At 40.6% G+C, this 12,886-nt stretch overlaps 1 protein-coding gene across 2 annotated transcripts in view; it reads left to right on the forward strand.

Moving 5' to 3' along the window:
• The window catches only part of frem2b (FRAS1 related extracellular matrix 2b), a 50,610-nt gene that overhangs the window by 23,647 nt on the left and 14,077 nt on the right, over positions 1–12,886 (forward strand). Inside the window, exons 3-6 of one of the 2 annotated variants that reach the window (XM_040131730.1) lie at positions 614–760; positions 4,748–4,978; positions 7,520–7,645; positions 8,154–8,405. In XM_040131730.1, coding sequence (XP_039987664.1) covers positions 614–760; positions 4,748–4,978; positions 7,520–7,645; positions 8,154–8,405 — 756 coding nt within the window. The remainder of the gene's footprint in view (positions 1–613; positions 761–4,747; positions 4,979–7,519; positions 7,646–8,153; positions 8,406–12,886) is intronic. The other variant, XM_040131731.1, reaches the window with a different exon arrangement.

Raw genomic sequence — 12,886 nt, forward strand, 5'->3', positions numbered from 1 at the left:
CGGCAGCTCTCACTCTGCAGTCTGGTGGATGCATGCTGATCTTTAGGAACCAGTGAATTATTATTTTCAGACTGCTCCTCAGTGCTCTAGAAATTGCAACATTAAAGTGTGATGTGGTTTCTGGATGAATCGGTGTGTGTACATCTTTGCAGTCTTTTGTGTGTATCTCTGTGTGTTTGATGCCTGTGTATGTGGCTCTGCTTTGAGTCTTTAAAGTCAAATGGTAGCAGCAATGCCCTGCAGGACTGTAGCCTTGGCCTTTGAATCCAACTTCAAAAGGCGAGGATAAAATAACCCAGTTCAGACAGGAAACACCTTTTATTTTAATTAGAAATGAAGCAATTAGACGGCACAAACCCTATTTCTTTTGCGTAAGGGCTGTGCACCCCTAATACCTCCCACTGAGTGAAGTCAGGTCCTGAAGGTATCCAAGAAATCATTCTGATAATACCCCTCCAGAAACAAATAACTATTTCAATTTTCAAAACATGTCCTGGATTATTAGGTCTCAGTTAGTCTATTTGACGTTTCTTCTTTGTTTTCTTTTGCTGCATTATGAGTTCAAGGGGACATTTTGAGTGTCTTTAACTTAATTCATTATTTTTGTCTGCAGGAGGCAACAAACTGAAGAACCAGCAGTTCCGTCTTAATTGGGCTTGGATCTCTTTAGAGAAGGAACGCTACGTGGTGGATGAAGAGGTCAAGTTCCTAGAGGTGGTGCTGAAACGTCGTGGCTATCTGGGGGAAACTTCGTTCGTTAGTAAGCAGACACAGCCTCTGATCACTTATAATAATAATTCCTTCCAAGGTGATCCATCACCATTATTTAAAGTTACTAGAAACGACTGAGAGTACGCAACATTTTAATTTGTTCAAATATTTTGATATTATTTTAGTTTATTGATCCAGATCTGCACCAAAAAGTCCAGATCTGCACCAAAAAGAATAAGTTAATGCGATGTATATTAAATAAAAAATATATAAAAATATTAAATACGCAGCATTCAGAGTATCCAGACCCCTCTACTTTTTCACATTTTGTTATGTTGTAGCCTTATGCTAAAATCATTTAAATTACCTTTTCCCTCATCAATCTACACTCAATACCCAACAATGACAAAGCAAAAACAGAACTTTAGATATCTTTGCAAAATTATTAAAAACTAAAAACTAAAACTAAACTAAAACTAAACTTTATCAAACGATTTTAACATTGGGCTGCAACATAGCAAAATGTGAAAAAAGTGAAGGGGTCTGAAGACTTTCTGAATGCAGTGTAGATACTATTTAAATAGATACTAATAAAAGAAAGAAAGAAGAGGAAATAAAATCATGTATGTAACCAATAGAACCATTATATACATGTCACTTTTTTTTTTTTACATTAAAGTAAGAACAGTAGATTACAAGAACATATGCAAGTATGTCTGTGTTGAAGTGAAATATTTTATATATTCATGGATACAAACCATAAACTACTGCCTTGTTGCTTTGCTCTTTGACTAACTTACCACCCCATTTCACTGAATCAGCTGATTCTTTTCAGTTATCCTGATAGCTCGTGTTCAGACAGATAAAGAAACAACCAGAGAAGATGAAAAACACACTCCTTGTCAGGAGATGTTGTTAACTTTTTGCAAACCGCCTGTCTGTCTAGTGAAAACGTCCCACAGCACACAGACAACAACTACATACACCACACTCTTCGATATATTTTACCCTCTAGGGTGACACAGGTCATGGCCTTTCGCCTCTCTCTTCTGGCCAGTATTTACATTCCAATCACACAATAGCACGGGACAATCCCAGGAGGACCGCATGTGCACGTGAGAAAGGTCACCTGAAGTCGGTGGCCATGGAAAGACGCCACTCCAAATGTTTGTCGAGGAAGTTTACTGGCTTGGACCAAATGATCAATACCTGTTAAAACTGTAAAAAAAAAAAAAAAAAAGTAGCCGCTGTAAGCGTTTATGAGTGGAAGGAATTCTTACCACTGGCACAAATAGCCTTTTTAGTGCTGCCATTTATTCTGTCTATATAGATGAGGTGTGATTAAAACGAACTGATGTTAAAGGTCAAATCCCATAGAATAATTTACTGTACTGCCGTCTATATATTTGTCTGACCCAGGGCCTTATTATGAAAGTATGAAATATCTCTGAGGCAATATGCAGATTTTCTCTGACCTTTCGTAGCGCCTCACAGTGCACGGTATTTCTACTCAGTGACTCAGTGAAATGAAAAGGAAAAAAACACAATCTTAAGGTACATCGTCGTATACTGTACTGCAGGCAGATGTAGCTGATGATAATTCACGGTAAGAGGTCAACACCTGTGGAAACGAGAATATACGCTTATAATTGGTTGTGCGTGTTGATGAGGTGCGGAAGCAAAAGAAATAGAAAATGAGATATCAACTGAAATGCCTGCGGGGTGACCGCACAGTGATCTCTCTGCAAATTAATATTAAACAACAAAATTGTATATCGTGTATAAGGAGCTTGGACAATTGTCCCTTGTTTTGATTTTCTGGAGCATCGCTGCTATTTTATTAATGGTTGCATTATAAATTAAAGGTTGCTACTTTCAACTTGCGCTTGTTGTTCAGTGCCCCGAAAAAGATATGCTTTGCATTTTCATAATGTCCAAAATTACTGTTGTGTGCTTTGAAGTCCAACCCATAGCTTTTCATGGTGCAGTTTTCTTATGATTGAGGCAGCATGAAGGGGAACAATAGTAATGGATGAGGGAGGATGATGTACCTTGCAATGCTGGTGATGGAAAGTGTAATTTAGAGGGTTTTTTTTTTTTTTTCAAGTCAGAACCATTTTGTTTTGACAATGCCCTCAAAGCACCAATAGCAATAACGTTTCTCTTTCTAAATCCATGTTGTCCATTTCTCATCATAGTAAGTGAGTATACGTTTACATCCTCAGGCAGTAATTCCTTGATCATACACCACTCTGTTCTGTTTTTATCAAATACCTTTTTCTATCCAAAAAAACTCAGAGATTGAACAGGAACTGTATTTGGTGTGCTATTACATTAATGTATATTTGTATTTTGCCTGTCTAACCATTTGCCCTTTTCTGCCACGTTTAGCCTGTAACACAAGTATATTTACATCTCCGGAAAGCAACACGACTGCATGGAGGCTTTAATAATCAACTTTGGTTTTTGTTACAATCATGTTACCCACGAAAGAATTATTGTGGAGTTATATTTTACCATACATGCTTAAAAAACATCTCAGCAGCGTTCCCCTTGCAGCTACACAACTAGCAAACAATTTACCTTGTGAAACCAGGGCATTCAATACATTCTCACAGTGATCATTTGGACTTTCCCTCTTCCTCTGCTCTGGTGAGGATAGGAGAACAAGAAAAAGCAAACCATTTTAATTAACCGGCATAAATCCGCCACCAGAGCAGCCTGATAATTTAAGCCACCCATCTGCCCCAGTTTTGCGATGAGATAGTGACTGATCCCAGGCCAGTGCTTTCAAATGCAGGCTGGGGATATCTCTTCTTGCCCAGCCCCACCCGAGTGAACACGGAACAGAGGAGCCCACTGATGGACTATTGCTTCACTGGTCAACGTGCACAGTGCAGGTGGCACCAGTTTGGAGGCTATTCCCAACCTGGCCATTTCAAAGTAGGTGTGCAGTGGGCCCACCCGCTGCGAAGCCTCAGAGTGACTGCTGTGATCAGGGCCATCCAATCCAAGCTTTGTGCAGGAGATACAGAAAATCATACTCTCCTCTCTCCTAGCTACTCTTTGAAGACTGCTGATTTTTCAAGCTCCATTGAGCTTGACCATTTTATCTCAGCACATGTGTGCAGGGGCCTTTTCCCTCCGTCTGCACTTGCAGATCAAAGCCCATTTTTTTTATTTTCATCAAAGAATAGAATGGTAATTTTCTTAAAAACCCAAACTCATGCATTTCTATTGAAGATCTTGTGCGTAGTCCTGATGTGATATTTCAGCTTTTCTCCTTCTTCTTCCCTCAGTTGTGAACAAACAGCATTAAAAAAAAAAGAGTTCATTTCACCCCAGTGCTTCATCTATCCCGTATATCTTGTTTTCCTACGTTTGTGGCAGCCTGCAGCATTGCCTTGGAGTGTGTAGCCAAGTTCTTTCTATTTACTGCCAGACCCCTGCTGCGTGTTGTGTGACCAGTTAACAAAACAATGGAAAGGCTGTGTGACATTTCACCGGCTTCAGTGCTCCTTCTCAACAGGTATCCAGCCCGTGTCACGGCTATAGTGATTGTAAGCCCCGTCAAACAGCTCACATGCTGAAGGTCAGACAACGCAAGTCACCCTCCAACCACTTCTGCTGAGAACAGGCTGACACGAGGGATAATAAGCTTTATTCCCACCATGGCCTTTTCAAATACTGGGGGGGGGAAACTACGCCCAAAAGATGGACAGATATTGCCCGGTTAGACCAACTACGGGCATTACATTTTCCTGGCTTTACAGGAGATGAAAAACAGTAGTTTGATTTTATCTTTTTTATTGACAATATCTGTATAACTTTGACCATTAATAGTGATAGAGATTAAGAGATTAAAGAAATCTGTTTTTTTAAGATAAATATGAAAAATGAATATTAGAGGTTGAAAGTGACAAGAACTAACAAAGGTGATACATTCTCTGATATGCCTGATGTATGATATTTACTTGGTTCAGCAGATGTTACTTGATTATGATAATAGCCATTTTTTTCCCGTGTCCTTCCTAAGGTATTGGCACAAAGGATGGCACTGCAGAAAAGGACAAAGATTTCCGGGGGAAATCTCAAAAACAGGTGCAGTTCAACCCTGGCCAGACCACGGCCACCTGGAGGGTCCGGATCCTGTCAGACAGCGAATATGAAGTGTCAGAGACCTTCCAGATCGTTCTGTCAGAGCCGGTGATGGCAGCCCTCGAATTCCCAGAGGTCGCCACTGTGGAGATCCTGGACCCTGATGATGGTCAGTAATGATTTCACTTTCAGGGATTTATTATTTATTCAAATGTTTACATTTAATTACCTTGCTTAAGATTGGAATAGTGCTAAGCTTTAGTGAGATTATAGGTTTTCAGAAGGAAAATCTATAACCAAAAGCAAATACTGGCAAAGTGCCGTGCATTTAGCATTTTTGGGCTTTGTTGCTTAACGAGGCAACACACTCAGGTCTTACAAGTGGAGCTACTATCAAGTTTGACACCAGAATATTTTTCAGCTTTGTAAAATATCACTGAGCATTTGATGTCAGGACCAACACATCATTTTGCACAGATGTTCAACAATCATACAGAAGGAGATCCATTGCAAAAGCAAAAAAGATGTCAGTTACATTTTGAATAAGGGGCGCAGTCTTAATGAGCGGCACACCCATGAAAAAGCTAGCTGGCTACGTTGATTGACGGCAACAAATAACACCGTACATGCCCTTTTTCTGTGGGTTAGAAAATGAAGAATCAGTAAAGAAAGAGAGAGAAGGCAATACCTTCTTAGGGAAAGTAGCCAAATTGCAATGATAGATAGTGTAAGAGAATCTGAAGGTAGCAGAGCAGAGGAATTCTGCCAGGAATTCTTCAGCCTTCATCTCATCTGTATCCATGTTGTGAGGATCTAATGGGGAAATGCGTCTTTCCATCTGTCTGACGGCATCAGAACGCAGTATTTTAAATGCAACATTGATTCACATTAAGACACAAGAGTTGATAAACAACATCAAAAGGATTTGGAGATAACCAAGCTGACCTCCCTTGCATGGGAAATTATCATAATGATAAATGGAAGAAGATCTGCTCAAACAGATGAAAGGTATTTCCGAAAACAGCTTTAGTGTGATGGAGCTGAGATAGAGAATTGCATGATATAAATATGGCTGCTCCGCGCATCTGATCAGGATGCCTCCTGGGTGCCTTCCACTGGAGGTTTTCCAGGCACATCAAACTGGTAGGAGGCCCTGGGGTAGACCCATAACACGACGGATAGACTACATATCGCATCTGGCCTGGGAACGCCTCCCCTCCTCCCCCAGGACGAACTGGGAAGCGTTGCTGGGGAAGGGGACATCTGGACTACCTTGCTTAACCTGTTGCCACCACGACCCGACTCCGGATAAGTGGTAGAAAAATGGATGGACAGATGGATGGAATTATGGATAATGGTTCTTCTTATCCCATAGGGCTTCGTTTGGTGAAAAAGAAGAATTTGCTGTCAAAAATTTATGCTAATTAACATGTTTATTTGGAACTGTGTTTGACAAAACCTCAGTCTCTGGAGGGCAATCAAATTTATCTCTTTGCAAGATTTGGAAATCTGTTTTTGTTTCCTAAGCCCTGAACAGATATTGTATTCCTACAGCCATATGCCTATTATCATATCATTATACTGTTTATGGTTTCTAAAGTTTTCATGTACTTTGGCCTCTCAAGGTCAAATAAACTATGAAGGCTTATAAAAATGTTTTTTTTTTGTTTCTTTTCACTGAGAGAAGAAAAATTTAATAGCCCAGGGGCAGACACCATGAAACAGTAAAAAAAATAAATTATTTCAGGCCAACAGTTGCTCAGACTGAAAACAGCTGGGTGCTAGAAACAAGAAGGGAAGAGTGGCAACCTCGTCCTTTGTAATTGTTAAAATGGTCCTTGGAATGAAAAAGGGAAGGTCAAGTTCTGTTGACCTACCAGCACCTTGTTAATGTGGGCAACCGTGATGCTCACCGGGAAGGACACAGGGCTTCTGTCTGAGCTCTGTGGATTTCATGACAGAAATGTTGCAAGCTCATTCTCTTTCTGAACGCTATATAAAGCTCAGAGAAAGGGCCGAGACAAAGAGATGGAGATCCGCCAGTAAAACCGTTGAGTAAAAAAAGACAAAAGTGTTTAACGTGTCTCTGCTTGCAAACGGAATGAACACACCTTTGTATTCTAGCAATTTATGCGGACAACTAACAATACACTTCTTAAATGGAACAAAGTGTGTGAGACACAGATTTGTACACAGTGTTTTTTTACCTCTCTAAAATATACCCGACTCTTTTCCTAAACACATATTTTCCACATTCACCTGTGTAACTTGCTGGGTCAATAGCCAGTGCCGTCTCTCTGGGTCATACTGTGTAAACTGACTTTAGGTTGGAATATTTGCTGCCCATAAATAAACAGTAGATTGTGGCTTTTGATAAAACATGATGGAAGCGCCATGAGCAGAGCTGTAATGAGAGCTGTCATTTCTCCCAGTGCACGGTCTGCAAACCTGTGCATTAAAGGTTTTTGATGTAAATAACGTCACATGTGATTTTATGTTCTGAAGCTTTTCCCGTTTCTTCATCTCCAATTCAGTTCACTTCACATTCCATTTATCACATTCAATTTGCAAGAGAACCAATCATACACAAGCGGTTTCCGCATATCGAAGTCAGATAGGATTTAAGTTTAATCATTCAACTCAAATATTATTAACACACTGTATCACAGTAATTGTTTAATGTGTTGATGCTGGGTTTTCTTGCATACAGAATCAACAGTGTTCATACCCTCAGCTGCGTACAACATAGAGGAGGACATTGGTGAGCTGCTTATCCCGGTACGCCGGAGTGGGGACGTCAGTCAGGAGCTCATGGTCATCTGCTACACCCAGCAAGGTAACACAAAAAAAACAGTGTCTTAAAATTCCAGTGCGTGTTTTTTGGAGATAGAAATAATGATCAAAGTGACAATGGCCATGATTCTTGAGAAAATGAAGTGTTTGGTAGTGATGCCTTCCTCTCCCTCTGCTGGACCCCAGTGCGTATTACTAATTTGGCCGCCATGCACTGGAGTAGCAGATGGTGAATGAGAAAAAAAAAACCAAAAAAAACTGAAAAACAACTATCGGCTTTAGCACTGGTTTGCACTACTCAGTTTTTGAAATTCTTGCATATCAAACGTAGGTGCACGGCAACAGTTAATCAGTGCATCAGAGAAAATAGAAACCATACTAAGGTAGTATTTCAGGGATGCATGTAAACATTGTTCATGAAAAAAATAATTCCAGGGAAAAGGAAGTTATATTTATGTATGGATTTTTATGTGAAGAAAAAGTATACTGTGCTGTGGCAGAGTTTAGATCATGAACTCTGCTTCCTTTAATTCTGTTTTCTGTGCACTCAGTTTCGGCCACAGGCACCATCCCCACCACAGTGCTGTCCTACTCTGATTACATCTCCAGGCCTGAGGACCATCGCAGCATCCTGCGTTTTGACAAAGGAGAGGTGGAGAAATCCTGCCGGGTTGTGATCATCGATGACTCCCTGTATGAAGAGGAGGAAATATTCACCGTCACCCTCAGTATGCCCATGGGGGGACGTCTGGGCTCGGAGTTTCCCACAGCCAGAATCACAATCATTCCCGATACAGATGACGGTAAGATGACATTTCGGCGATCCTAAGTGTGAAATGGGATTCAATGCACTGTCAAACAGTATGTGCAGGTACAAGAAATTAAAGGGCTTTGAATATTAAATCACTTTGTGGCATTTAGAGACAAGGGTTTTGTTCTTTTTCCTTTCATTTTTAAAGGTTTAAAGGTTTTTAAAGGTTTTTCAATTCTGATTAAAGCCTCAAGAAAAGGCAGTGTGAATTTGTCTCTTGGCTAGAAGGGCTTTTATCTGATTTAGTGTTTGCGCAATGTCTTATTTTATATGTGCAGTGGATAAACACTTTGACAGTAGCTGAAAATGAGTTTTGTAAAGGCAATATTTTTAGCTGCATACATTCATGCAGAGAGAGATACTGAAACAGGTAAAGGTAGGTGGGCAGACAGACGGCAAACATGTTGGTCTGCGTGTAGAGATGTGTGTTTGAATTTGTGTGTGTTTGTGCTTGTCTGCCAATGTCTCGGAGAAAAAGCGTTTGAGTGTGCGAGCCTCCTTCCTGGAGGCGAAGCCTTCATCTCATATCTGCAGGCTCAAACTGGAGGGCTGATAGTCTCCCATAACTTCCTGAGGCCTCTTTGTTCCCCGACACCTGACGGCCATTCCTCAGTTCCCTATCACTCCCGACTATCTCCGGAAGCACAGCTGTGAAGTCAAGACTCTGTGATCACAGGCAGGCAACACTGGACCTGAAAAACCTGATAAGATTGCGGGACTGCCTTTTTTTCCTTGAATCGAAACATATTTGAAGATAGATGATGATGAAATGTTCAATTCGGCATTGCGTTATCTATTTTCTTGGTTTAAGTTGTCAGAAAATCATGACCATTGGGAAATGAGTAACTTGTTGCACTTGTTGTAACTGAACTTAGCTAGTTTCATTGAGATTTTTTATTTTATTCTCTCCAACTGCTCAAATTACTTAAAATAAGTCTTGCAGTTGTAGGAGACCTCCCCATTTCCTAGTACTGTACATGCTGCAGAAAACATCATAGACTTTAGTTTGCATTGTAAAATGATTTGAGCACAGCATAGTGCTAATCCAGCTAGCTAATGACAGTCTTACCTGAAATGAAATGGTCTGTGACAATAGTCACGCTGTTCGCACCTTTTCCCTCCGCATGACACCTTCTGAAATAATCACATTAATTCTTGAGAATCTCCGGTGCTTTAGCAGCCACTAAATATTCCGTCTTTTTACTCCCCCTTCCAAGAAATGACTTTAGGCATCTTGTAGTGTTTTTCAGAACATGGCCAAACTCAGTGCCGAGTATGTGAATCGTCTATCCTCGAACAAGTGGTAAAGAGGTCTCGTCTTCGAGGCTCCTGCAGCAGCAGTTTTCAGACTGTGCGACAGGTTATTTCCCCCTTCTATTTCCATCGGACTGGAGGCAGACGCGCTTCAAGTGGATTGTTTCACCTGCTTGAGGGAAATGGAGGTTACGTAGTTGGAGGCAACGTCCAGCGTGTCTTTACAACCTCCGGAGAGCTCATCGATTGGAGATATTATTGATTAATCTCCTTCTATGACTGTTTGACTCAGTCATATACGGTTGCTTTTCATTTATATTTAGGATGAGGATTAAGGATGTTTGAGAAACAAGGAGATCGACAAATAAAGCACATAGATATTAGGAAGAACTACATAGGATAAGATAAGCCAACTTAAGGTTTGCCTGGGAAGTGGACTTAGAAGGACAAAGGCAAAGGGTTAATGAGTTTAAGGAACTACTCCTTTATTTGGATACAGAATCCTGCAGTTGAAAAGTGGCATGTTCATGATCATGCATTACTGCCTTTTTCATAGAGTTGAGGAAGGCCAACTCTATTTTATAATTGCTCCTGCTTTGTGGCAGGTCCGTCAGTGTGCTGTCTTATCTCAACTGCCATAAACAATGATTTGACTGAGTAATCCAATTTTTCGTAGATTGAAAAGCCAGTTCATTATAAAATACACTAAATTGTTTTTGCTCTATGGATTTAAGACTTCCTGGCAGGCCTTTGCCTGTATTTGAGCTCCTTAGTGTATTATCACACAGAAACAGCAGAAGAGAGGGCTCAGTGCATGGTGGAATTAGCTCGACTCAGACTGACAACCAGTGTTAGCAATCTGTACTCAGGGTTATTCCTGCTTTATCTGTAATCATGTTTTTCTTTTCCTCTTGCTTTGTCAGGGTGGCTGACTGACAATCAAAATCTTCTTATGCAGAAAACTCACAAGGGTACCCCTATACAGTATGGGTGTAGCAGACAGCCCCCTTTTGTGGAAACAACGTTTGTGTGTGTTTTATTGTTGATCGGAAATTCTGATTCTTGCTGTTTAGACTTTTATTGTGACGTTGAGGGAGACCATGCCTGGAACTACTGTCTGACTGTCTTAAGTTGGCTCCTTATTTTAAGGACACCTGACGTGAGATCCATTGCCTGTACACACATATTCACACATGCACACACACACACACACACACACACACACACACACACACAATAATGTGAAGTTGTTGCAGCAACACCTCCATAGTATAATTCGGATTAGGTACTGGAGGTGTTTATGTTGCCAGCGTCCACTGAATAGATTGAACGTGGAGACTGGGGGAAAAGAAGGTAGTGTCAAACCTACATATCCCCCTGGAGGAGGTGATATTGAAATGGCTTGAGTGGTGATTGTGAAATAAATGCTAAATAGCTCTGAGGCAAGCAGAGCAAGACCAATCGTCTGTCCGGAGGAGAAGAAAGGCAGCATTAGATACATCCCCACCTTTAGTACACATGTCCTTGGTAGGTATTAAATTTAAGTAAGTAATCCACGTTCCTTTCCTATCTCCACTCCAGTGTATATGGAAGGGAGGCAAAGGGGGGGATCCCATCCGTCTTTGTCATCCCTCTTGTAGGAATAGCTGTCCAGTGGGTCCTCTACATGGGAGGAAGGAGTCAGTGCCTGGCTAAGCACCCTGTTAGTACCTAGTTCTAAGAAACCACAGGGCACGAATGTATGTACTCCCTGTGCAACACACATTTCTGGCCGCCTACGAAAGTACAAGCACATGGAAGAAACCGCACAAGTGCAGTAGGAGGTGGAGCTCGTGTTGCCTGCCAAGGCTCGAATGGTAATCTGAAAATTTGTGATTCTAAATTGAGAATGTTTGTAAGTTTTACAACGAAATTAGTTGACGTTTACTGCACTAGTAACCAGTTTTGAAGACCTGTGCTGTGGAAGAGAGGGCATGTTTTCTTTCCATCTGAAACATTAATTCCACCAATTAGAGAGTAATTAAAATCAGATTTGTTTGGCACGAAAACAGCCAGACAGGAAATTATATTTATGCCTATGGAAGTGAATTTTGTTGGCAACTGATCTCTGACACAAAGTATAACCAAAACTCAACAAAATCTCACCTGTTCAGACATATGCAACAGCAAAGATATTTCCTTTGTTTGGCTTTGCTATTCGGGCATATTGTAGAATAAACTGACCGTCATTAAGACTATACGTAAGGTGCTCTTATTTCCGGCTTATGTTTTGTATTTTTAACTCAAAGACATTGATGATGGGTTTGGGGAAAGTGGGAGGAATGGGTTTTAAAAGGTTAATCTAGTTATGCTATCAGAGGAGGCACACGGACGTGTAGACACGCCAATGTAGATGCAGATAATGCCAGAAACAATTAAACTACATGGTACAAATAAGTAGAAGAGTCCTAAAAATTTAGCCGACCATAAAGACAAAGATATACAGAGGAGCAATCAACTTTAAAAGATAAACAGTAGTCAAAAAAATTGAAATAACAAGTAAGAGCGCAGCAGGAGTGGAAAACAGAATCTAAATGACAGCAGAACACAACTGTGAAGGAAACAGTAAACAACAAGAGGAGGTACAAATTGACGAGGTCAATAAAAACATAAAAAGGAGTCTGGTAATTAGCAGAAAACCGTGTGCACATATGTGCAAAAGGGTATATTTGGTTGTTTTTTATATTGCTAATAGAACAATATAAAAACACAGCCTAATAAGCTTTCAAACTCTTTTTTCTGTTTCCCTCTCATCACTACACACACACACACACACCTGAAGCCTGCAACTAATTCACAAATTGACACAGGATACTAAGGAGCTGCCACTGAAAAAAAAAAAAAAATCACTTTTCGTTAGGCTTATTGCGAATGTTGACAGTCTACTATTTTTTTTACACCGGGGCCATGAATTATGATTAACTTTTTCTGCATAAATTTAAATCATCTGGCAGCTTAGCATTAAAAGACAAGCTGTCCAGGTACTTTGCAGTTGCATTCATGGACAGCTGCTATCCTCAGAATACCTGCTGTTTTCCCAGCAGTGGACCATCTGCACATAAACGGCCACATCCTTACAGTTTGCACTCTGGCTTTTGCCTAGGATGGGTTTGGAGAAACTTGTTCTTTCTTGCAGAGGTAATTGCTGTTTGATTTTGCCTCTGCATCCGGGAAATTGTT

Source organism: Xiphias gladius, chromosome 7 (assembly GCF_016859285.1).
Source record: "Xiphias gladius isolate SHS-SW01 ecotype Sanya breed wild chromosome 7, ASM1685928v1, whole genome shotgun sequence".
Classification (NCBI taxonomy): Eukaryota; Metazoa; Chordata; class Actinopteri; order Istiophoriformes; family Xiphiidae; genus Xiphias; species Xiphias gladius.